Source organism: Neomonachus schauinslandi, chromosome 5, assembly GCF_002201575.2.
Source record: "Neomonachus schauinslandi chromosome 5, ASM220157v2, whole genome shotgun sequence".
NCBI classification, from domain to species: Eukaryota; Metazoa; Chordata; class Mammalia; order Carnivora; family Phocidae; genus Neomonachus; species Neomonachus schauinslandi.
This window is the reverse complement of record NC_058407.1, coordinates 62,032,616-62,057,535: the sequence shown is the minus strand read 5'-3', so window position 1 is coordinate 62,057,535 and position 24,920 is coordinate 62,032,616. Positions and strand designations below refer to the sequence as shown.

General features: G+C 51.4%; 1 protein-coding gene across 1 annotated transcript; it reads right to left on the bottom strand.

The window, feature by feature from the left end:
- Positions 1–2,553: 2,553 nt before the first annotated feature.
- Positions 2,554–24,521, bottom strand: GALNT6 (polypeptide N-acetylgalactosaminyltransferase 6). Its single transcript, XM_021704868.1, has 10 exons — positions 23,997–24,521; positions 22,029–22,201; positions 13,787–13,936; positions 12,517–12,751; positions 9,185–9,302; positions 7,577–7,777; positions 6,907–7,038; positions 6,202–6,303; positions 4,411–4,563; positions 2,554–3,198 (listed from the first exon to the last, which is right to left on the bottom strand). The coding sequence occupies exons 1-10, from the start codon at positions 24,485–24,487 to the stop codon at positions 3,085–3,087; spliced, it is 1,869 nt and encodes a 622-aa protein (XP_021560543.1). The 5' UTR covers positions 24,488–24,521; the 3' UTR covers positions 2,554–3,084.
- Between the last annotated feature and the right edge of the window lie 399 nt (positions 24,522–24,920).

Here is a 24,920-nt window from a genome sequence, read left to right as displayed (position 1 = left end):
AAAGCACATGAGGGGGGGAGGGTCAGAGGGAGAAGCAGACTCCCCGCCGAGCAGGGAGCCCGATGCGGGACTCGATCCCGGGACTCCGGGATCACGACCTGAGCCGAAGGCAGTCGCTCAACCAACTGAGCCACCCAGGTGCCCCTAGTGTCAAGGTTTTAAGCAAGATGTAGGCAAGGTTTTAAGGTTTTAGGTTAACTCTGAGAATGGTCAGAGGGGTGAATTTTAAGCAATAGTGTAGATATTGGGTTAGGGTGAGACCAACCTCAGCTAAGGGGAGGCCATGAAGCCTTACACCACCCCATCCGTGCCCTCTCCCTCTTCTTGACCACCTACCTTCCCTACTCCTCCCTTCACCCCCAAATCTGGGCCTACTCTCTAGGTGTGGTATGTGGTTTCCTCTCTTCTGCTGCACCTCTTGCTCCCTGTGAGTCACTCTTAGCTGACTGCCCCCAGGAGACGTTGTGCTGTTTTTGTGTAGGGGTGAGGAAACTTGGCACCACAACAGGGCACCGTGGTTGGGCATATATCCTAAGATCGGGCTGGAGAGCTGTTGAGTGATGCCGTAGAGAGTAGGAGGGATATCGGAATAAGTGGCAAACAATCAACACCTGATAAACATTTGGATGTTTAGTGCAACCAAGAATAGGGCTAGGACTAGAGTTAGGAACTACGGCTCCCTCTGGTTTACCCACATTAGCGTGGCCTTCAAAGCCTTCTCAGCTGGGCCCCAACCCACTGTTCTACAGGCTTGACTTACCCAGTGGGCACAGCAGGCCCAGTGCCTAGGGCCCCACAGTTTTAGTCTCTTTAAAAATCCGAAGAAATATAATGAATACCATCAGCCAATATTCATCTTTATACCAATGCAGTTGTAAAACATAATTCAAGAAATTTTTCGTGAAGACAAAAGGACCTAGGTCCCATGAAAGTCATAATGTGGCCCCAGCCCTCCAGCTTCTGCATCCACTGCTCCTTCGCCCCGATGTCCCCTTGGCTTCTCAGAACCACTTGTAGCTTTGTTCTCTGTGAGTTTTCTCACTCTAGATCGGTGCTTCTGTGAGATTGCCCCTCAGGACTCATCCTTGAGGCCGAAGGTCAAATGTTACCATCTTTGTGAGGCCTTCCCCAATTTCCCTAGATGGAAGGAATCGTTCTTTCCCCGTCACCTAGCACAGCTCTGAACACCTCCAGGCTTGTCCTGACTTGCTTCCATCTGCTTCCCCAGCGAGAGTGAGTTCCATGGGGCAAGAGTCTCATCCTACATCTCCTCATGTCTACATGGGCTTGACACACAGTATGTGGGCTAGATCGGGGGCCAGAGGATGTCTGGGGACAAGAGACAATGATGTGACAGAACTTTTCAGATGCGTGGGGCTCTCCACAGCCCGAATCAACGGATTTGCCAACGGATCAGCTAAGGGACAATGTGGGGGTAGGAGGAACCAAAGGCAAGTCTCCTTTACCAAAGCCATAAGACCTTTATTTTCATTGGGATCTCAAGTCCAATTCTCTTTCCAGCAAAGAATTTTTCCTTTCCCCACCCCTGGCCATATCCTGGCCACTCTCTCCTCTCCCTCTGGCTGGGCTACCTCGGAATGTTTCCCCTACAGGGTCCTGAAAGCTCTCAAGGAATTTAGGAGACCTCCTGCAGTGTGGAGTTGGGCAGGGAGAGACGGCTGTGGTCCCAGAGCGCCCTCATGTGGTGATGCCCGAGATGACAGCCTGCTACCAAAAGTCAGAAGGCCTTCTGGAAGGAATGTGACTCCTCTAGGCAGCTGGGCTCTCTCTTTCAGGCAAAGTGGCCAGGCGTGGTGAGGTCCAACTTGCTTGGAGAAGAGCTGACACGCGTGTCGGGCCTGCTCCACACAGGGACTCCATGCGGGTACAGCAGACGAGGCCATTTCTGCAGTCATGCTCCATTCTCCACACGGTCCCCGCTTCCTCAGACTGCCCTGGGCTCTTGATAGTCTTATCCGGGTTCTGGTCTCAGGTTGCCAATACCTTGCCATGTGGTGTTGGACAAATTAGTCATCTGGCCTCAGGTTCACAATACGAAAACGATAGGGTTGGGCTGAAAGAACAGTTTCGAATGGTGGTCACAGACCTTTAGAAGTTCAAGGGCTGTTGGGCATTGTCCTCACCTGCCCTCAACTTCGCCCACTGCCAGTCGGCTTTTCATCTACGTTATATATGGGGCATTGGCTTCTGGGACTGAGACCTGAGACTCACTGGCTGCATGAGCTTGCTTTCAGCACTGACATCCCAGGATCCCCAACTGTGGTCTCCCTCATGGCTACCTGGCTCCGCTGTTCCAGGCTCTATGGAAGCCAGCCAGCCAGAAGTGATCAGCACGGAGGGAAGAGAGAATGCGAAGGCTGATGGTGAGGTGTCTAGTGTTCTTGTGGTGTGGTGGAAGGAGCTCTGGCTCAGCATTCGAAATCAAGTCTGTCTTGGCTCCCGCCATCCACTAGCTGTGGGACTACAGACAAGCCCCTTTCTCTCTCTCTCTGCCTCTGCTTTCTTATCTGTAAAATGGGCCTGGTGGTTCCCGGCCTTTCTCACAGGGTTACTGTGCAGACGAAAGAAGATAAAGGATTTCTGTTGGGGTGCTTTCTATAAGCTAATTGGCTCTAGAAACTTCGGGCAATATTACCAGGGAGACTCTTGCAGACCTCTAGTCTCTCTGTTCGAAGGTACTACTTCACTAGTTCTGTGGGTGCTCCACACGACCAGGGACTCAGGACGTGGCTGCACAAGGACTTTTCTTGAATTCAGCATTGCTGCCTTGGGCCCTACCCAGGCTGCCTTCTCTGCTTGGAAGTCTGTTTCAAGGACAGGAGGCAAGCTCTAGGCCAAGTATCATATGTTCCAACGGTCTCTTTCATCAGCATGGGGGAAGGAAAATGGGCTCTGTGTTGCAAAAGTAGGAAGATCCTGCTTTGATATCCACTGGGTTTAGAAATCCATCTTTAAGGCCTACAGAGAAGCTGATAATCAGGTTCTCAAATATCAGGTTCCCCCAAACCCTATTTCCTGAGAGGCTTGGTTCCCCATGGGAACTCCCATGGGGGTGATCGAGGCTTAGTTGAAGAGCCAGTGCTGGTGGGGATCACTGGGATTGCAGGAGGCCATGGCTGGCTTTTTGTCCTCAGACGTCAGGCAGGTACCAGATCCTGAGTTCCTGATTAGCTGGTCCTAAAAGATGACACGGTAAAAGGTCAACCTGGGCTTCAGATCTCTAACGGTGCTACTAGGGGGCATGAGATGGGGACAGTAAGTAGAAAGCAAAGGCAATACAACAAGGCACAAAGAGGACACTTCTAAATTTCTTTCTTTGGATGCCAAATATCCTGATAGGATGCATTCCTGAGTTTCCACCTGGGTCCACTGTCAATTTCCCACTTCTGCCTTTAGCCTGAGCAGCTAGAATAGAGGAAGGCAGGACCATGGGGCTAATGCTTTCAGGGACCCCTCCTCTGGATGGCCAGACGCAAAGGCCCCTGAGGCACACTCCCACTTTCTGCCTTCGATCATATTTACACCCTTCCCTTCCTTATGGCCCCGATCTTCCTTGAAGATTGGGGTAGGGCGGGGTGTGGAGGCCCATGGGTAGTGCTAGTTTGGGTCCAGTATTATAGAAGTTACATTCTTCTTCTTTTTTTTTTTTTAAAGATTTTATTTATTTATTTGACAGAGAGAGACACAGCGAGAGAGGGAACACCAGCAGGGGGAGTGGGAGAGGGAGAAGCAGGCTTCCCGCAGAGCAGAGAGCCCAATGCGGGGCTCGATCCCAGGACCCTGGGATCATGACCTGAGCCGAAGGCAGACGCTTAACGACTGAGCCACCCAGGCGCCCCTAGAAGTTACATTCTATATCCTGAGGCAGTGTGGTGTACTAGAAAGAACCCAGGCTTTTAAGTCAGAATGATCGAGGTCTGAATCCCAGGTCTGCCATTTACTAGTGATGGGGCTTGGGCCAGTCACAAACTTGCTGAACTTTAGCTGGCTCATCTCTACCCGTGGGGGCACTCCCTCCTTGGGAAGAGCCTCTGAAAGATTAACCGCACTCAGTGTACATGAGTACGAGATTTGCACCTGGCACACACAGGGCAGGCAGGAACCATGGGTGAATCTTCACCTTCATCTACTTGGGTTCAGCCTGAAAATACTTGAGCCATGACGGCGATGGCCGTGGACCATAACTCCCAACCTCAACTTTGTATCAGCCGGAGCCAGACCTCACCAGACATCACTTACGCCCCGAGAACCCTGCCCGGGACCAAGCCCACTTTCTCCATACTTTCTACATTGTCTTCATCTGCCACATGGCCAAAGATGCAGAAAAGGAGGAGGGGGCGGCTGTGGCCGTAGGTTCTTGATTCTGAGCTCTCTGGGCAGCTCACTCACCTGGGTCAATTCCCATTCCTCATCCTTGGGGACTTGGCTGTTTTTGCCAGTGAAGTGACAGTTCCTCAGGCCCAGAGTGTCAGCACTGGCGTGTAGACACAGCTGCTTTGCGATGTTGTGGCGAAGGTCCCTCTGGGTCGTGTACTCAAAGTACTAGAAGGCGAGGCAAGAGGAGGTGGAGAGTTTGCCCCCTGCCTTCCAGAGCCAACTGCCCTAAGATTCCAGCCAGAGTTGACCTTCTGGGGAAGCAAGTGAGGGGGCGCCAAGACCTCAGTAAGTCATGTGCTACCTTTAGGATTCTTACTGTATCTAGGTTTTACTGGAATAATGGTTACTTAATACGTATTTTTTTAAAAGATTTACTTATTTGACACAGAGGGAGAGAGTGCACAAGCAGGGCGAGCGGCAGAAGCAGGCTCCCCGCTGAGCAGGGACCCCCCCCCCCACCCCCCGCCACAGGGCTCAATCCCAGGACCCCGGGATCATGACCTGAGCCAAAGGCAGACGCTTAACTGACTGAGCCCCCCAGGCGCCCCAGTATTTTTTCTTGAAAATCATTCAAAATTTAACTTAGCTTCATTCCATGCATTATCTGTGAAATCATGTGCTTAATATGCTAGTTTCTTTGTTTAAAACAAAAAATGTTCACCAATGTACCGCCTAAAATCATCGTGTGGGCCAGTGGCATAGGACATGGCTTGATAATGACTTTGTCTTGATCGCACAGGTTGGCAGCCTGTTCAGTGTCCCCCGCCACTCCTTTCCTTGCTTCAGCTCTGTGTCAAGTGCCTCTTCCTTACCAAACGCTGGGCATTCAGGGCAGGCTGAGGGACTGGGGTCAGGGAGGTCACTAGTTAGTCCTCAGGGAAGAGCTAGGGCACCGTAAAGCATGGGGCACATTCCCAGCATGCCAGGTAACTGTGACATGTCAGTAGATGGTTGTTTTGGGGTCACTGCTGGTGACAGAGTCAGCACGGTGGCTTCTGGGCAGGGGAGGCGGGGAAGCTGGGTGTGGGTGAGAGCAAGTGCTCAAAAAGTTTCCAAAGTTTCTCTAAAACCTCATTCGGCAGGGGACGCCTGGGTGGCTCAGTCGGTTAAGTGGCTGCCTTTGGCCCGGGTCATGATCCCAGGGTCCTGGGATCGAGTCCCACATTGGGCTCCTTGCTCAGTAGGGAGCCTGCTTCTCTCTCTCTCTCTCCCCCTCTGCTTGTGCTCTCTCTGTCAGATAAATAAAATCTTAAAAAAACAAAAACAAAAACAAACCTCATTCGGCAGCTGGCCCCCTCCAGGAAGCCTTCCTGATTAACGGTCACCTCCTCCTGCCCCCTCCCTAGCCCCTGCCACTGATGCCCAGTGCCCCCCAGATGTGCCTACTTCACACCAGACCTTGTCTGTCTGTGCCATGTATTCTCCCTCAGACTGGGAGCTTTCTGAGGGCAGGGGCGCTATCTCTTCCTCTCCCTGGATCTCCTGACCCTAGTCCTCAGGAAAGGATGTTTTTTTTTAAGATTTTAAAAATTTATTTAGAGAGAGAGAGAGTGCGAGCAGGGGGAGGGGCAGAGGGAGAGAGAGAATCCCAAGCAGACTCCCTGCAGAGCCCGATGCGGGGCTCAATCCCATGGCCCTGAGATCACGACCTGAGCCGAAACCAAGAGTTGGACGCTTAAGCAACTGAGCCGCCCAGGAGCCCCGGGAAAGGACTCTACTGAGTGGAGAAAGAGGCTGTGAAGAGAGGAGTTGTTCCAGAAGCAGACTTCTCTGGGGCCTGACCAGTATGGGAGGGCTGGGTACCTGGTTGCCACCCAGGCCGTGGCAGGTGTACATGATGAGGGGCTTCCCCCCGTGGTTGTTCTCACCCACATCCAGACACTGATTGATGCCGAGGTTCCGGATCTGCAGAATGGTGAGCAGAGAGGGGAAGCAGGATGACACAGTTAGGAATGGTGTGGTTTGTGGTGTGGGGCTCGATTGGGACAAATCTGCATGGCTGGATTTCTCCTCTGTTCATTAACCCAGACGCCTGGACATAACAGCAGAGTGAGGTGCTGAGCCCAGAGGCTGGGCACAGGCAGGCTGGGGAAACTCCCAGGCTGCCAGGTCTCTGGGAAAAGCCCTCAGCACACAGGAATTTCCTCATGAGCAATGATTCTCCAAGTGTGATCCCCAGACCGTTGGCCTCACCTGAGGACTTGTTAGAAATGCAAATTCTCAGGCCCCATTCCATTCCGACTGAATCAGCAATCTGTGTTTTAACATGCCTTCCAGGTGATTCTGATGCAGGTGAATGAGAACCACTGCTTATGGACTGTTTCCCCCTTACAAGGTTTTGGTTATCTCTAGAAGCCCCACAGTGGCCTTTCAGTCCTCCTTTGGATAAAGGAGTGGAGAGAGTAAAAATCGACTCTTGTTTGCCATCCCTGGGTGGGGTAAGCGGTTCTGAACTCCTCTGGGGGGTTCTTGTGATGACGGGGGGGCAAGCTGGCTTGTGAGACTTACAGCTCCATAGAAGGTGGGCTTCAGGTCGGGAACAAACATCTCTGGGTAGATGTTGTCCAGGAACCAGGAAAAGTTGCGACAGTGTAGTTGTTCCTTCAGCTTCAGTCGTTCCGAAATGTCCCCGAAGGATTTCTGTCAACCAAGCCAGCCCCCAAAAGGTCAGTCCCACCGGCCTTAACCTGTTTGTACGGTTGAAGTAGCCCAGAGTTTCTGGGGCCACTTTCTCCAAGAACGGGTCTTCTGCTCAGAACCTGTTGGGGCTACTGGCTTAGCCCCACATTTAACCGCCCTCCTACCCCTGCTTTGGCTTTGGGACCCCCACCCACAGCCTCCTCCCTCCTGCATCCCCTGTGATTTCCCTGTCAGTTTTCTCCCAGACCTCAATTCTGAGCCTCTCAGAGCAAAGCCCTGTAAGAGGTTCTTCAAGTCCATTCTCCCTCCCCTCCTAAAACATGCCAGGACTCCCCAGGTGGGGACAACAAAAGCTCCTCTCCTCATCGCTAGCCTTCAAACTCTGACCTCCCTGGGCTCCAGCTCACAGGGTCTGGGGGGTAAAGGGAGGCACCAGGGGGTAGAGATGGGCGGGCCTCTACCATTAAGCCCTTGACTAGGGTATGGGATGCTGCCCTTCTCTTCACCAAAACCCCTCCCGAGTGCCATTTCCTCTCACCTCTTGGGCCATCTTCGCTGCCTGCATATTTCTCCGATAGAAAATCTCCTTGTAGCCATCCATCCAGACCTCAGCCAGGCGCACTTGGTTGCGAGCAATGACACTGATGCCCTTGGGGAAGGTGTGAGGGCTCTTGGTACGGAACACGTGGCCTACCACAGAGCAGGGGATGATCTCCAGCTGGCCCCCACACTGCCACACCTGCCACAAGAGGACACAAGATAGGGCCTTCAGGGGGGTCGTGGGTCACTGTCATCCCCACCCCCCCTGCCCCAGCAGCTCTGTTCTAGTCCCAGGGCGCTGGGTCCCAGGTCTAAGAACATAGGGAAATGCTGCTCTCTCTCCTAGAAAAAAGGACATGGACCAGGATTCTTCCTAGGCCATGGCTATGCAATCCCTAGCTCTATGATGTTAGTTCAACTCAGATTTATGCAAATGTAGATTTGCAGGGTCCTGAGGGTTGTCAGGGCCCACTTTAGGGAAAAGACGGTTGGCTAACTTTGTGTCTGTTTACCTACACCGAGCTCCAGTCACTTGGCTTGTTGACCTGGAAATGTGATTTTATCAACTCACCCAGGTGTTACTGGGAACTCAAGCTCCCTCAAATCAAGATACACTTGTGATCCAATTGGAGCATTGGTGCATCAATTATAGCAAGAATAGTCAATTTCCAGGTGGGCTGGGGTAGTCACCTGAACCTTTAGCACATTAGCTTCCCAGGAGAGAGACTGAACGGAGGTCAGAGGCTCATGGATGAGCCTAGAATCAGAACCCTGGGAGTTACGGGGACTGACCTGGTGACCCTTCTCTGTGCTAGTGGGCCGGTTTAAGACATCCCTCCCACCCGGGTCCTCTCTTTTTTAGGTTTCATATTAGTAGATGTTGTTCTTCATTTTAGTAGAGTAGCAACAGAAATACACATAGTCGTAGTAACAGAGGCATCAGTGGACATGCTTCATATGTGCCAGGCCCTGTGAGAGGTGACTTCATACACGAGCTCATCCGCTTGCTAATGACCTCTCCCCTTAGTGTGGGGATTTGTGCGGACTTCCTGGAGAGGAAATTCTTTCTTCCTAACCTAATCCCGATTTGCCTTATTCCCGGAATCCCTCCGAGTTGTGCGGTCCACCAGAGTTTGGGCCACCATCTTCAGTGATGCAGGGCTTGCTGAGCAGAGGGTAGGAAAACTTCAAAGGCCACCAGGGCCTGTGTCCTCTAGCCTGCAAGGGGAAACCCAGCTTTTCCTGAGAAAGGACAGTGACTGCCAACTGACCTGCTCCACCTTCACCCTAACACTTTTCCCACAGACCTCACGAAACACGTCACCAGGCCCCAGATGTCTGGTTCCTTTACCACTAAAATCCCGTCCCTCTGAGGAGTTCCGCTCAGGAATTTGTTCCGAGTTGTCCAATCTGATTCTCAAAGCCCTCCTGCCACGGACAGGGGTGGGGGGAGCAGAGGAGAGGTGCCTCCAGGACGGGAAACAAACACCCTTTAAGTCCAGTTCCAGCTGTAATATCCCCGAGGCTGCCACGGCCTGAGAGACAGGGGCTCAGTCTGTCCCCTGGGCCGCAGCGGCTCCCCCCACGAAGCCCTCTTCACTCTCACCCGGAAGGACATTTCCACGTTCTCCCCTCCCCAGATCTCCATCTGATTATCATAGGTACCGATGTGCTCAAAGTAGGACTTGGAGATGGAGAAGAGGCCGCCGGCAAACGTCGGGGATCTGGAGAGACAGAGGGAGAAGCATGTGCATCTCTGGAGGGGGGGAAGACGAGCAGAAGCCTGGTGTGGAAAGCTGTGGACTTGGTGCTAGGCTACCACCCGCCACCTCCGTTACCCCCCCGCCCCCTGCCTTCTTTCTTCTTTCCCTCTTCCACTAACTTACGCACTCAGCAAACACGTACGGAGCTTTATTGTGTTCTTCCCACCTTCGGGGACCAGGTCAAGGAGAGACGTCATTATCATCACTCTCTTTGAAAAGGCACCGGTTCATTCGTTCCAGGCAGGAAATGTCAAACCCGGGCCACCAGGACCCATGCGGCACGTTAGTCACGCAGCCGAGAAAGCTCTCGTTGGCCGAGAGCTCAGTCTAGCAGCCGACGGGAGAGGCGCCGTCGTTTGCTTTTTGGCAGCAAAGTTCCTAGAGCATTGTAGATACTCAGTTATCAGAAACTGTGTGAATCCGTCTTCAGAAAGGGGATTCAAACCATGAACGAATGAATATTATGACCTGGGTGGACCCCATTCTATTTCAGAATCCCTGGTCCTAGTCAGGGACTAGAGAGCCATGGTGTTAGGAGGGCCTAGTCCTGCTGCAGGAGAAGTTTTAGTTTTGGGGAAAGCCGCCGGCTACTTTGAGCGGAGGAAACTGAGGAAGGGGGTGCTCCTGGAAACAGAGGAGGAAGTGAAGTGAAATTCAGCTCAGTTTGGACTAATGGGAGCATGGGATGTTCCAAGGAGCTTCTGGCTTTCAGACAAAGGCAGGGAGGCGCAGATCCACTGTAAGCGAAATTGGCAAAAAAAGTCTCATTCCTAGAATTCACGTACCGCGTTGCTCATAAGAGAGCCTGGGCTAAGGTTTGAGGGCGGGGTCGGAGCCCGAGGAAGACAGCGGCAGGAGCCTATAAAGAATCATTAGCTGTGGGCGTCTGCTCCTGGCCAGCCTGGCTTGGATAGGGCTTTGCTGCCCTCGGTGGGTGGCTCCGGGTGCTACGCTCAAGCGGAGACTGAAACCTTCTCTGTAAATCCAGAACCTGTCAAGGTGCTTTACACACAGCAAGGGCTCAGTCAGTGTTCACCGGACTGACTGGTCAAGGAGCCTGACCTTGGCATTACCCTGTGGCTGCGCTCGTCGCTTCCAAGTAGGAGTTGGCTCCCAGGGCCACTTTCTGGAAGGAATTTCACTCAGAAGACTCTCATGCTCAGGCAGGCTTTCTGTCGCTGGTTCTGGCCTCTCCCAGGCATTCTAAGGCCCCCCACCCCCACCCCAAATAAGTCCTGGAAAGGCTCAGAGAGCCCTGGGACTTCAGATGAGCACTTTGGAGCTAATCCGCTTCTTCTTGAGGGTCTCCCTGATCTGGGCCCATTTCTTGGCCTTGAGAGGGCTCTCTGACCAAGAAGGCACTGACAAATTACCTCTGAGGATAAACCCTACCTGGGGACTTCACTGCAGACCCACACCCAACGCACCTCAGGCAACACCCTGTACTTCCTGGGTCCTTTGCCTCTCCTCTTAGGCACCTGCTAGCTTTGAGAGCGGAGGATGGGAGGGTACTCCCCACAGGCCTCCTGGTGGGGTACGATGCAAAATGCCTGGGAGAAGCCATTCATATGGCCAGGGTGCTTATACGAGGGAGCAAATCCATTCCCCAAACACTGGAGCTTTGTCTTCTAGTTGCATGGTCCTCGCACATTGGAGCAGGGGACAGCAGTGATGGGCAGGGGCCAGGTGCCCTGGCCCTGACTGTGCCACTGTGTGCCTGGCCCCCAGTTTGGGGGAGGGGGGCTTTGTTGCTGTGCACACCAAACAAAAGACATCTATGAAACAAGCAGAGGGTCAACAGGGACTTCCGATCTCTTTTCTCTCTCCTGTCTTCTCTTTTCTTTTTTCCCCTCTTCAGTTGCTCCTTTTCCTCCTTTTAATGGAGACAGAGCAAGCTGGCTGTTCAGGATCCATGGGATTCCTCCCTGTGGCACCCACAGGGTCCACTCTACTGAGGCTCTGGGCGGCATTTCTTAGGATCTGGGCCTGTGGTGGGGGAGGAAGTCCAACCCTCCTCCTTTCAAGCCTTCCCTCTTACCTCTCTGCTCACTGGATCCCCAACCTCTGCTGCCTCCATCCCTGATGCATATTCAGTTAAGTTTCCTGGCCAGTATGGAAAAACAATGGCACAGACCATCCAAAACCAGAGGATTCTCTAAAAGTCACTCCCCAACTCAGGTTGGCTGAGACATCTGTTAAAATAAACTTGTGGGGGTGCCTGGCTGGCTCAGGCAGCAGAGCACGTGACCCTTGGTCTCAGGGTCGTGAATTCAAGCCCCATGTTGGGTGCGGAGCCTACTTAAAAAATAAATAAAATAAAATAAACTTGTGGTTTCTGACAGCACCAATGGGCAATCTGGAGAGGGAAGGACAGGGTGGGTGAACGAGGGGCTGACCCAGCTGGGCATTAAACAGTGGGTAAACTTTCAAGTATCTGCCCTTTAGCTCAGGGGTGGGCCCACAAAGGCCTACGGGCCAAAGCTGGCCTGACTTCATAAGGTGCTGGGCAAAGAATGACTTTTACACTTTCAAACGGTGGTTAAACCAAAACAAACCAACAAGGAAGAATATGCAACAGACTATATGTAGCCGGCAGAACCCAAACGACTTGCCGTCTGGCCCTCTACCGGAGAAGTTCAGGGTACCTGTAACAAACTGCAAACAGCAGAACACATGTCTAGTTGCCTTCAATATGTTTTCAGTCCTTTCAAAGATACTGACCTGGGAGTACAAGGCCCCCTATTATAAGGGCGATTTAACAGTGGCCTCTACCCCCCATCTCTCGGCACCTCTGCACACACCTGTCATGGTCTTCCACGTGTGGGGAGGAATAAAAAGACAAACTACATAAAGCCCTCAGTCAGTGCCTGGCACACAGTAAGTGGTGAAGAAGAGCAGTCGGTCATAGTGGGAGGCAGTGCAGGGCTGCGGTTAGGGGCGTGAGCTTTGGATCCTTATTCCACCAGGTGCTAGCCACATCATCTGAGGCCGACTGCTCATCCCTAGGAGGCTGTGTTCTCCCCTGTAAAAGAGGCTAATCCTAGCATCCACCGCGGAGGGGATGAGGAGTAACGAAACTATATCAAGTGTTTCGTGGCGTGCCTGATAAATGTGGATCTAAGATGGCCTGGGTCCCTGGAAGCCAGCGTGGGGCTCAGCAGGCTATGGTCCTTACTTGATGGGGTAGGTCTCATCCTTGCGCCTCTGCTTCTCATGGGCGGGGAGAGTCTCCCAGCCGAAGGTCAGGCTCCAGTCAAAGTTGCCACGGCTGTGGACTCTGCCCCTCTGGACGGGCTTGGAGAACTCAAAAGTGTTCAGGTCGATGGTGACGATGTCTGGGCTTACCACCGCCGTCTCTTCCTCAGCAATGCGAGCCAGGAGGGGCTCCAGCCAGCCGTGGAAGCACTCACCTGCAGGCCGGGTCCAGGAGACAGCAGTCAGGGTCATGCCACAGCTGAGCCCAGGCCCCACACCAAGAGGGAGACTCAGGAGGACAAGAGAACCTTCCCCACATTCCCTAGTGTTAGAGAAATACAGACGAGCGCCACAGTTGTAGAACGCATAGAGATCTCCTGAGACCCTCCTACCCACCCCGCTCACCCAACCAAAAGGTGGAGGTAACGTTGAAGGGAAGAATGGAAGTCTCAGGGGAGTAACTCAAATGGTCAACTCAAATGATCCAAAGCACAGGGAAGAACCTGGATGGGTGACCTTTCAGGGTTTCCAGCCTATCCACTGAATCAGCCTTCCCCACCCAAGTGTGGACTTCAAAAGGGGGTGTCCCCTCTTCCAGGGAGACCACACCTCAAGCTTCAGCTCCAGTTGTGGAATAATAATCCCTTTTGCTAGACTAGCCCTTTGAGATTTTCAGTGAACTATATAGATTACTTTATTTGGCCTTTGGAGTAGTAATTCTGTTGGTAAGTAAGGTTGGTATCCTCATTCCCACTTTACAAATGGGGAAACTGAGGCTCAGTTACTGGCAGAGCCAGAAGGCAAACCCAGGTCTCCTGACTCCGAGTCTAGAGCTTTCCCTAATACATATCACCGCTTTCAGGGAACAATTTCTTTCCAGACAACGGTGGGGAGGTGTTTGGGTTGGGGGCAAAGAGGAGGTCTTTTTGGCTCCATGTGGCCCTATGGGAAAGCTCCATACAAACTAGTTCCCAGTGGTGACAGGAGGCCTCTTTGAGGGGCTGAGCTCAGAACGAGGTACAGAGCAAGCAAGGAAGACAGAGGGGAGTCTGGGGCTCCAGAGCACAACCTTGGGATTGGGATGAGAAGAGGGCACAAGAAGCTAGCTAAAGTGGGTCCCAAGCCACCTTTAATCCCAGAGCAGCAGGGGCCTTGGTGATGCCCTGGCTCTTTGTTCCGCCAGAGAGCGGGGCAGGGGCTCGGACCACCCTCGGGCTTCCTGGGTGCCAGGCTGGTCCCCTTGTACTCACAGTGGGCATCCAGGAAGGTGAGCACCTCCGCCTGGGCCACGCTGGCCCCCAGCAGCCGGGCGGTGATCAAGCCCTTCCGCTCCTCTTGCCGCACCACCCTCACGACCTGCAGCTTCTTCACGTACTGCTCCAGTTGCTCCTTTAAGTAGTCTGGAAGGGACAGTGTCCTTGGTGCCGGCTCACCACTGGGTGGCACACCTCACCCCCACAGTGAGCACCAGGCTGGGTGCTCTCCGGCCTCCTGCCGGCCCGAGCACCTGCTGAACGAGGCAATTCCGTGGGCACCAAAGGTCGGGAGAAGGTGGAAGCAGGAAGCCCTGGGTGTGCCAGCACCCCATGCCACCCCTAACCCCCCGTGCCAGGAGCCTGGCTCTGTGGGCCGATCCTGGGCCTGTTTACCTAGGAACCTCCTCTACTCTCTGAGCCAGGACCTCGAAGTTGTGTTTCTTTGGTCTCAAATCAACTACAAACATCCGCCAAAGGCTCTCAGCTGCCCCTGGGTCTCTGCATCTTCTCAGCCACTATCTTTTGGAACTGTGATTCCAGCCTCCTCTCTTTTCCACACCCGGGGGTTGTGGCCATCCTTTCTCAGGATCTATGACTCCCTGTCTCCCAGGCTCTTCTGAGTGAGCGGACAGGGAGAGCACACATAAATGCTGATTTCTGGCTTGGCTGGGCCAGCAGCAAGAAGTCATACTCTGATCCTCTTTATTAACTCCTCTGCATGGAGAAATCTTTAAGAAGATGAAAAGATACTGAGCAGCTTTTTAATTAAATTAACAAAAAAATGTACCAAGTGTCGGCCCTGTGCCGGGCGCAGGGGTGAGCCTGCCGCCCAGGGAAGTGGCGATTGCAGGTAGGTGATCAGTGACCCCCCCCCAGAGGTCGTGCAGGGCTGGGGGAGCCTGCAGTGGGTGCAACCATCCTGAATCTGGGGGTTGGGGGAGGATAACTCCGCTGAGATCTTCAGCTCCTTCAGAGTGGGGGGCTTACTTCATGACCCTGCTATCCATTCTGAAATCTTCAGGGCTTTATTTTATTTTTTTTTCTTCAGGGCTTTAAAAATAGCTCTCTTCTGGGGCACCTGGGTGGCTCGGTCGTTAAGTGTCTGCCTTCGGCTCAGGTCATGATCCCAGGGTCCTGGGATCGAGCCCCGCATTGGGCTCCCTGCTCCGCGGGAAGCCTGCTTCTCCCTCCCCCACTCTCCCTGCTTGTGTTCCTGCTCTCACTCTCTCTCTCTCTCTCTGTCAAATAAATAAAATCTTTAAAAAAAAAATAGCTCTCTTCTGAAACAATCCATCTTGAAACACATTCTGAATCTTACTTATGGTTTATTCACCACTATATGGTTTATCTGTGCCATCGTTCTGTTCCCAACTATGTAGAATAGAGTGGCCTAGAGTTTGAGCTTTCTGTTTGGGGCTGTGGGATCAGCCCAGTGCTTAGGCCTTGCTTCAAATGCAGTGTTATACAACTGTGGGGCCTGAAATCAATTAATTTTGTGTGTGATTGATTTCTCTCCCTCCTCCCTCCCTCCCTCTCTCTCTCTCTCTCACACACACACATACACTATGCCCTAATACTTGAGCACCTACCATGTGCCCGCCATTGAACTGGGTGCTTACATGCTGACTTTCTTACTTAATCTTTTCTATGAAGATTAAAATGTTCTGAAATCTGGGTATTGTCCCTGATGTTTAGGAGTCAAAATTGGCCTCATGTGGCAGCTGCAGTCCAGCACTCCGCAAGCAGGTGCTAATACACTGCCCAGACATTACCCAGGGCAGGGACGGGCCGGGTCTGGGTGTTGCCCTCAAGAAGCTCCTGGACTCATAATCCAACTACAGCCCCAAGTGCTGGCTCTAACAGGAAATAGGAGGGAAGAATGCCAACGAGGAGCCTCACCTTCTCAGTATGGCTGATGTTTCCCCTGAGAACTCGCTTAACTGTGCTCAGAGGAAGTACATGGTGGTGGAGATAACCCAAGGACAAAGCATCATAGGAAGTGGGTTTTGTGGTAAGAGACTGAGAAGCACTGAACTGTAAACCCCAGGGGGTGCTAAGCTCTACAAAGCCCTTCTCCAACGCCTTCCTTCCAGTCTCAGGTGGTTAGGCTGGACCCTGGGGATTCTGAACACGAGCCCCAGCCCTGGACCCACTGGACATCTGCCCCAGAGATGCGTATAGCAGAGCTGAGTGTGGAGACACAGGCGGAACCATCCATACTTTCTTATGTCCCCCAGACGTTCACCTCCTAATTCCGGTTCAACAACCCACCACCCCAGTCCAGCTCCATTCCTCATGACTGGAGTCTATGAGACTCCCGTGACCTCGAACACACATGCATTATTCAGTCCCATGGTTTGAAATAGCATCTATATGCAGGTGGCTCCTAGGTCTTTTCTCCTGGCCTTGCCATCTGCACTTGGGTGTCTAACAGAACCACAAACCTAACACGCCCAACATGGATCCAGATTGCCTGCCAACCTGCCCCCTCTCGTCTCCCCATGTCAGGATGTGGTACCAGCATCCTCCAGCTGCTTTAACCTGGGAGTCATGCTGGACTCTTCCCTTTTCTCACCCACCACAGTCAGTCCATCAGCCAGTACTGATGCTCATGCTCTCTCTGTCTCTCAAATAAATAAATAAATCTTAAAAAAAAAAAGAAAAAAAGAATAAAACACCTAGGAATAAATTTAACCAAAGAGGTGAAAGACCTGAAAACTAAAAGACATTGTTGAAAGAAATCACAGATGACACAATTAGGGGTGCCCAGGTGGCTCAGTCGTTAAGCGGCTGCCTTCGGCTCAGGTCGTGGTCCCAGGGTCCTGGGATCGAGCCCCGCATCAGGCTCCAGGCTCCCTGCTCGGCGGAGAGCCTGCTTCTCCCTCTCCCTCTCTCTGCTGCTCTGCCTACTTGTGCTCTCTCTCTCTGTGTTAAACAAACAAATAAAAATCTTTAAAAAAAAAAAAAAGGAAATCACAGATGACACAATTAAATGGAAAGATATACCATGCTTTGGATTGGAAGAATTAATATTGTTAAAATGTCCTTACTATCCAAAGCAATCTACAGATTCAGTGCAGTCCCTATCAAAATACCAATAGCACTTTTCACAGCACTAGAACAAATAATTCTAAAATTTGCATGGAACCACAAAAGATCCTAAATAGCCAAACCAAGCTTGAGAAAGAATAACAAAGATAGAGATATCAAAATTCCAGATTTCAAACTGCAAGTTATAGTGTTCAAAGCACAAAAACAGACACATAGATCAATGGAACAGAATACAGTCCAGAAATAAACCCATGCTTATACGCTCAATCTATGACAAAGGAGGCAAAATATACAATGCAGAAAAAAATATAGTCTCTTCAATAAATGGTGTTGGGAAAACTAGACAGCTACATGCAAAAGGATGAAACTGGACCACTTTCTTTCTTTTTTTTTTTTTTTAAGATTTTATTTATTTATTTGATAGAGAGAGACACAGCAAGAGAGGGAACACAAGCATGGGGAGTGGGAGAGGGAGAAGCAGGCTTCCTGCAGAGCAGGGAGCCTGGGATCATGACCTGAGCTGAAGGCAGACGCTTAAGGACTGAGCCACCCAGATCCCCCGAAACTGGACCACTTTCTTACACCATACATAAAAATAAAATCAAAATGGGTTAAAGGCCCAAATGTAAGACCTGAAACCATAAAATTCCTAAAACAAACAAACAAACAAACAAAAAAACCCAGGCAGTAATTTCTTGGACATCAACTTTAGCAATATTTTTCTGGATACGTCTCCCCAAGCAGGGGAAACAAAAGCAAAAATAAACAATTGGGACTACAGCAAACCACAAGGCTTTTGTACAGAGAAGGAAACCATCAACAAAATGAAAAGGCAACCCACTAAAAGGGAGACAATATTTGCAAATGATATATCCAATAAAGGGCTAATATCCAAAATATATAAAAAACTCATACAACTCAACACCAAAACCCAAATAATCAGATTAAAAAGTGGGCAGAGGACCCGAATAGACAATTTTCTAAAGAAGACACACAGATGGCCAACAGACACATGAAAAAAAGATGCTCAATATCACTCATCATCAGGGAAATGCAAATCAAAACCACAATGAGATACCACCTCACACCAGTCAGAATGGCTAGTATCAAAAAGGCAAGAAATAAGTGTTGGTGAGGATGAGGAGAAAAGGGAACCCTGTGCACTGTTGGTGGGAATGTACATTGGTGCGGCCCACTGTGGAAAATAGTATGGAGGGTCCTCAGAAAACTGAAAAGAGAAGTACCAAACGATCCATTAATTCTGTTTCTGGGTATTTACCCGAAGAAAACAAAAGCTCTAATTTGAAAAGGTGTATGCACCCCTGTGTATATTGCAGCATTATTCATAATAGCCAACGTATGGAAGCAACCTAAGCGTCCATCGATTGATGAATGCATAAAGATGTGGTGTATATACACAATAGAATATTGCTCAGCCATGAAAAATAATGAAATCTTGCCATTTGTGACAACATAGATGGACCTAGAGGGTACAACACAGTGAAATAAGTCAGTCAGAGAAAGACAAATACTGTATGATTTCACTCATATGTGGAATCTAAAGATTTTATTTATTTATTTATTTTAGAGAGAGAGAGAGAGAGAGAGAGAGCATGAGTTGGGGGAGGAGCAGAGGAAGAGGGACAAGCAGACTCCGTGCTGAGCAGGGAGCCCGATGTGGGGCTTGATCCCACAACCCTATGATCATGACCTGAGCTGAAATCAAGAGTTGGAGGACACTGAAGACATTATGCAAAGGGGAATAAACCAGAAACAAAAGGACAAATACTGAATAATTCCACTTATATGAGGTACTTAGTCAAATTCATAGAGACAGAAAAGTAGAATGGGGGTTGACAGGGGCTGGGGGAAGGAGGGATGAGGGTGTCATTGTTTAAAGGGTACAGAGTTTCAGTTTGGGAAGATGAGGGAGTTCTGGTGATGGATGGTTTCACAACAATATGAAGGTATTAAATGCCACTGAAGGGTGCACTTAAAAATGGTTAAGATGGTAAATTTTATGTTATGCATATTTTACCACACACACATACACAGGAAAAATCCAAACACTGACCACTGCTTACAAAGGTCTTGGGACTCAGTTTTGTTCATCTCTTAAACTCACTTTGTACCAGTGTTCTTCTTGTCTCTTTGCTCACTGCAGCCCTGTGGCCTTATTTCTGCTCCAATAACACACCTAGCCTCAGGGCCTTTCCACTGGCCATTCCCTTTACAGCAGACCAGCCAGAGTAGCCCTTCCTGGCTACCTTGGTTAAAAGAGCTCCCTGAATATTCACTAGCCCATCATCCTGCATTCTTTTTCTTTTTCCTCTAATTTAATTTCTTCAGAGTACTTACTATCTGAAATTATTTATTTTCTGTCTTTCCCATTAAAAAAGTTAACTCTAAGAAGATAGAGACCTTGCCTAGCCTGTTCACTGCTGTAGCCCCATGGGCCCGCACAGGGTGTGGTGCCCGGTAGGTAACTAAAAAAAAATACTTATTAAGCAAATCAGTGAACGCCTGCCTTTGTTTACTCTTCTCGTGTGGGCTGTCCCACTCTTCCTTGGCTTCTGAAAAGGCTAGAAAAGAACAACAGAAAAGCCTTTCTTGTAGGCAGGATTTCCTCACTCATTTTTCCTGTTTTGTTTGTTTTTATTCTGTTTTCAGGCCCATCTGTGTTCTATTCAGCCTTGAATCTAACTGCAACTGGGAAATTTTTCTTGATTAATCCATTTGGAAGGATAAAAGGAGAAATAAACAAGTCTGACACCCTTTGGGAGTGTTCCACGATTCACTGGTCCAGATAGAACACATGGACACAGGGCTGAATTTTCTTTTTTTTTTTTTTTTTTTTTTTTTTTTTTTTTTTAATATTTTATTTATTTGCGAGAGACACAATGAGAGACAGAGAGCATGAGAGGGGGAGGGTCAGAGGGAGAAGCAGACTCCCCGCCGAGCAGGGAGCCCGACGCGGGACTCGATCCCGGGACTCCAGGATCGTGACCTGAGCCGAAGGCAGTCGCTTAACGGACTGAGCCACCCAGGCGCCCACAGGGCTGAATTTTCAAACCTAAGTCAAGATTCACTGTTGGCCACTTTCCATTTCCAGGTGTAAGGAGGAGACTGGCAGATGAAATTAACATAATTTCTCGATGGGCAGAAACAGAAGGAAACAGCGAAATGGAAACTTCCCCGGAAAATCCAGGACCCAGAGTTACTATCGAGAGGACTTCTTACATTATAAAACACGTATACAGGTAAAGCAACTTTACCTGTTGAAATACACACTGAAGTTGTAATTCAACTAAAATCAGAGGCTTTGAACAATTCCCAACTTGCATTACTTAGGAGTTTAGGAGGCCACGAGAGGACCTGCCACTCTGATTCTGAGCAGCATGGGGAAATAGAAGTGGGGGAAATCTTGAGCTAATCCAAAGTGCTCCTCAAATGTCTCCTCCCCCAGGTTTCACAATGTGTTTCCCGCCTCAGGGCCGCCTTTCCTTCTCTTCACCTCCCTCCCTTCCTCTAGCAACCCCCCTCCTCCCCGCCACTGGTCACCATGACCTGCTCACTCCTCTCTCCCTGATGAACCTGCTCACTGAGGGTCCTGTTCACTTCCTGACACTCTGGGTTCTAGGTGTGTCTGCTTTCCTCCTATCCATCCCACAAATCCCCATAGGAGGGTGGCCTAGGTTCCCTCCCCCCTCAGGCTCCCCGAGGGGCAGGGCAGAGCTTTCAACACAGGGATGCCCTGTTGGGGGCATGGTGGACCGATGGGCCTCAAGGGCCCGTTTCGAGAAGCTTGTAGAGTGTGCCAGACCAGGAGTGGACCTGGCTGCTGAACGGGCCACGCAGGAATGAAATCGGTGCCTGGGCTTCGGACTCCAAAGTGGGAAAGAAAAAAGTTCCCCAGCTTGGCACCAGGCCTCTTCCCTCCCAGGCCAGTATCAAATGTCTGCATATACTCATGGTCCTACCTCTGCTTCCGGGCGGCAGGAGGGGATGGCAGAAGAGCATATGGACACACACAGCCCCTGTTTGTGTGTGCGTAAGGACAGCCAGTTAATCTGATCAAACGGTCAAATGTGGGACATCTTTTTTTTTTTTGTTTTAAAGATTTTATTTATTTATTTGAGACAGAGAATGAGATAGAGCATGAGAGGGTCAAAGGGAGAAGCAGACTCCCCGCCGAGCAGGGAGCCCGATGTGGGACTCGATCCCGGGACTCCAGGACCATGACCTGAGCCGAAGGCAGTCGCTTAACCAACTGAGCCACCCAGGCGCCCAAATGTGGGAAATCTTATCCTGCTGTGGACCGTGGCGATTTCTGACCATGGATCTGAGCTTTTTCCTTTTCCCTGCGGAACTGAACACTGCTGAAAGCATCTCTAGGGTCCGAAAGCCCTCGAGGTGGGGTTGTTTATCGTAGGGTCCATGAATTCCCTGGAATTACATGCATCGGTCCCACGGCCCCTGTCCCCATTCTGGCCCAACATCCCACTCTCAGATGACTCTAAGAACTTCCTCTCCGGAGTTGGAGTCCTCTGCCTCGCTTCCTGACACCTACCCTCCCCCAAAGCTGCCACCCTTCTAAGACAAGGTCATTCTCCAGCTTAAACACCTTCAGTGACTCTCATTTTTGTCCTAAATAAATACTTTTAGCATGGCACGAATGGCAATTCAACATCTTTTTAGTGTCATTTCCTACACCAAACCTAAGCTTCATCCACATCAAACCTCTCAATTGTTCACAAACACACCTGTGTCTCTAGGACTCTGCTTGTGTCATTCTCTCCTCTGGGAACGCCCTTCAGCACCTCTTGTCTCCCCAGACACGAGTGCTTCAAGGCCCTGCTTCCATCTGGCCTCCACCGTGGGCCACCCTCGGCATACCACGCAGAAATAACACCTGGCGACGCACCCTCATGGCGCACTGCTCCCATACAAAGAATAAACTGAAACTAATGCTTATGGAGCTCTTCCTCGATGCTAAGTACTCCGTGGCGCATGAATTATCGCTTTTATCCCCCATCTCTGATCCCTTGCCCGGCATGTGAGGGAGTCGACTGCTTTCATTTTTAGAAGAGGAAACCGAGGTTCAGAGAGGTTAAGGATGTTGCCCTCCTTCCCAGAGGACCAGGGGAGACAGCGGCCCCCTGCTCAGGGCCCCCTCCAGCCTCACCGTCAGTGCTGGCGTCATCCACCAGTATGATCTCCTTCAGCAGGATGGCAGGGGCGGTGTGCAGCACACTGTACACAGTCCGCAGCAGCGTGGACCAGGCCTCGTTGTGAAACACGATGATGACGCTGGTGGTGGGCAGTGGAGGGCAGCGGCGGAACTTCTGGTCGACACATCTAGAAGGATGGAGGTCCAGATACAGCTCTCCAGGTCCCCGGGAGTTCCAGGGGTGAGAGGGCCCTGTCCATAGGCTGCCATCACCATCCTCTGCTCTCCGTTGCGGTTGGGAGGAGCTGCTCCCTGTTCCTGGCTTACTCTGATTTTCCACCGACTCTGAGCCTCTGCACAGGTTCTAGCCAAACCCACTCCAAACCCCGTCTGCCCCACGGCTGGCTCGGTGCCCCAGCTGTGATGCGGAGGGCTCCCCTGCCCTCCCTCTGACTTCCCTCATCTGCTCCCCACCCTGAGTTCCCAGGGCTGACTCTCTTCCTCAGTAATGTGTGTACTGTAAAAAGTGTAATCCAATCCAGAGGTCCCCGAGGGGAAGTAATAAAGGGCAAATTTGACATCTGAGAAAAGTGACTACAATTTCCGTACTCAAGGAGAGAAAAAGGCTCTTTTCTTTACAATTTACAGTGCTTCTCTAACCCATTTCCTCATTAATTCTCTGTAACCTGATACTTCCAACACACACAATTTCCTGTGACCTATTCTGTGTCTTCATCGACTCCAGCTACGCTGGGCATGTGGCCACGCCACCACACTCTTGACACTCTCCCTTGGGTGGGGGTGGGACAGTGTGAATCCTAAACCTCAGGGAATCATGTGGCCTGACAGCCTTTCTATTTTTTCTCTCTCTCTTTTTTTAAGATTTGATTTTACTTACGAGAGAGAGAGAGAAGGAGCAGGGGGAGTGGCAGAGGGAGAGGGAGAAGCAGGCTCCCCGCTAAGCAGAGAGCCCGACGTGGGGCTCGATCCCAGGACCCTGGGATCATGACTTGAGCCAACGGCAGATGCTTAACCGACTGAGCCACCCAGGTGCCCCCTGACAGCCTTTCTTATTCCCCCTCTGCTGTCAGAGAGATTTCTATGGATCCTCCAGAAGAGACTCCCCAACTTCCTCCACTGGCTACCCTCCTGCCCTGCACCCCTCCCTGCTGAGGAGCTCCTGATAACTCTGAGTGGCTCCACCTTCTAGGACTTTAATACTTGGTCCAAGTCTGAGGCACCCTAGGGTCACAGCCCTAAGGAATCATGAACTCGAGGAAGGGGGCTGCCATGTGAGAAAAAGCCAGAAAGGGTCTAACTCTTGAGCTGGGCAAGACAAAATCTTTGACTTGAGGACAATGTGAGCACAGCCACGGCAGCCTCGGGGTGAGGGGGCTACAGCTCAGACACGCAAGGGCTGGTTCACGGCCCAGGACCGTGAGTATAAACGGCTTCACATGGAGGTTGGAATGAATTCCTGGTCCTGTGGCCCTTCACAGAGGGAAACCAGGAGGCATGGGGATAGTCCTGACCATCTGGGCTGCTGTCTGGAAACGTCCCTTTCTCAACAGCTCAACGGCAGAGTCCCACAGGCTCTCGGGCAGGCCTCCGCGGAGGGCAAGGTCACCGAGTCTGCAGTCTGGAGCTGTCCCTCCCAGTTACCCTCGTGCCAGGTCCTGGTCCCAGGCCCTGAGCTCCGCCTTCTGGGTCCCAGGCCCTGAGCTCCTCCTCCTTCACAACTAGAATTTCATAACTGGTCATTTTACTGTCACGGTCTCCCTGGGCCTCTGGCCTGACCATGATACCAACCCTGAGGATAAGGGCACTGGTCAGGAAAAGAAGGGAGGGCTTAGCAGAAATCCTTGACCATATCACACAACCACCAGTAGCTCTTTACCTGGCCTTTGGCCCATGGCCATGACCACACCAGCCACACCTTTGGCCGAGCCCCGGCCTCACCCCAGGACTCTGGGGGCTACTTACTCAGGGGGTCGGGTGTCCGGCCCCAGGGCCCTCTGCAGGGAAATCCGGTCACTGGCAAAGGCATTGAAGCAGTGCTTCTTATAGCCTTCTTCCTTTTCCTGGGTCTCCAGGCGGGTCCACTTGTCCTTCTGAAACGCTTTCCCATCTGCCCCGGGGCCATTGGGATCCTGGGGTGGCCGTTCCCAGAAGGGCTTCAGCTCAGCTGGGGTGTAGAACCCAGGCAAGCAGGACTGGTTTGTGGAGACAGCTGTCTCCTGGGGCTCTGGAGCCCTGATCTGGAGCTTAGGCATCGAATCTCTAAGGTTGTTCATGGCCCCCAGCATGAGGTCCAGGACGTGATCCTTCTGGCTCACCAACGACTTCAGCCATGGTTTCTCGGTGGCCTGTTCCGAGCTGCTTACATCCCGGTGCAGGACAAAGAGGAAGAGCATGAAGGCCCCGCCCACCATGGCCAGGCGCAGGTGCATGTGGCGTCTGCGGAAGAGCCGCATCCTCGGGAGCCCACGGGGACCCTGGCTGGGTCAGCTCTGAGTGGGGGGCCCAACCCCAGAAATAGCTCGGTAGGGTGTGGTGGCTACACCTGGGGGCCTCAGCCTGAGAAGGGAAGGGATGAGAGAGAGAAATGAGCAAAGGCAGAGGTGTGGAGGGAGCCCGGGGGCTTGGGGTTTGAGTCCATGCTCTGCTGCCGAATGGTGACCACACCTAGGCCCAGTCACTTAACTCTTCTGGGCCTAAATTTCCTCTCTCCACAAGATGAGGAAACCAGACTCAGTGTTTCTCTCGTGCTCTAAGACTGTGACACTCATACATCTGGGATGACCAACCGACTGACTGCTGAAACTCTGCATGAAGAGGCTTAATCAACATAACCGCTTTGGGAAACAATGTGGCATTATCAAGCAAAATTTAAAATGTACCCACCCA

What these genes read in the sequence shown, in the direction of transcription:
- GALNT6 (XM_021704868.1), bottom strand. Translation starts at nt 24,487, where the DNA reads ATGCGGCTCTTCCGCAGACGCCACATGCACCTGCGCCTGGCCATGGTG. An exon ending in CCGGACACCCGACCCCCTGA is followed by an intron (nt 22,202 to 23,996) that starts GTAAGTAGCCCC and finishes CCATCCTTCTAG; the next exon opens with ATGTGTCGACCAGAAGTTCC. An exon ending in ACGGCCTGGGTGGCAACCAG is followed by an intron (nt 4,564 to 6,201) that starts GTACCCAGCCCT and finishes CTCGCCTTCTAG; the next exon opens with TACTTTGAGTACACGACCCA.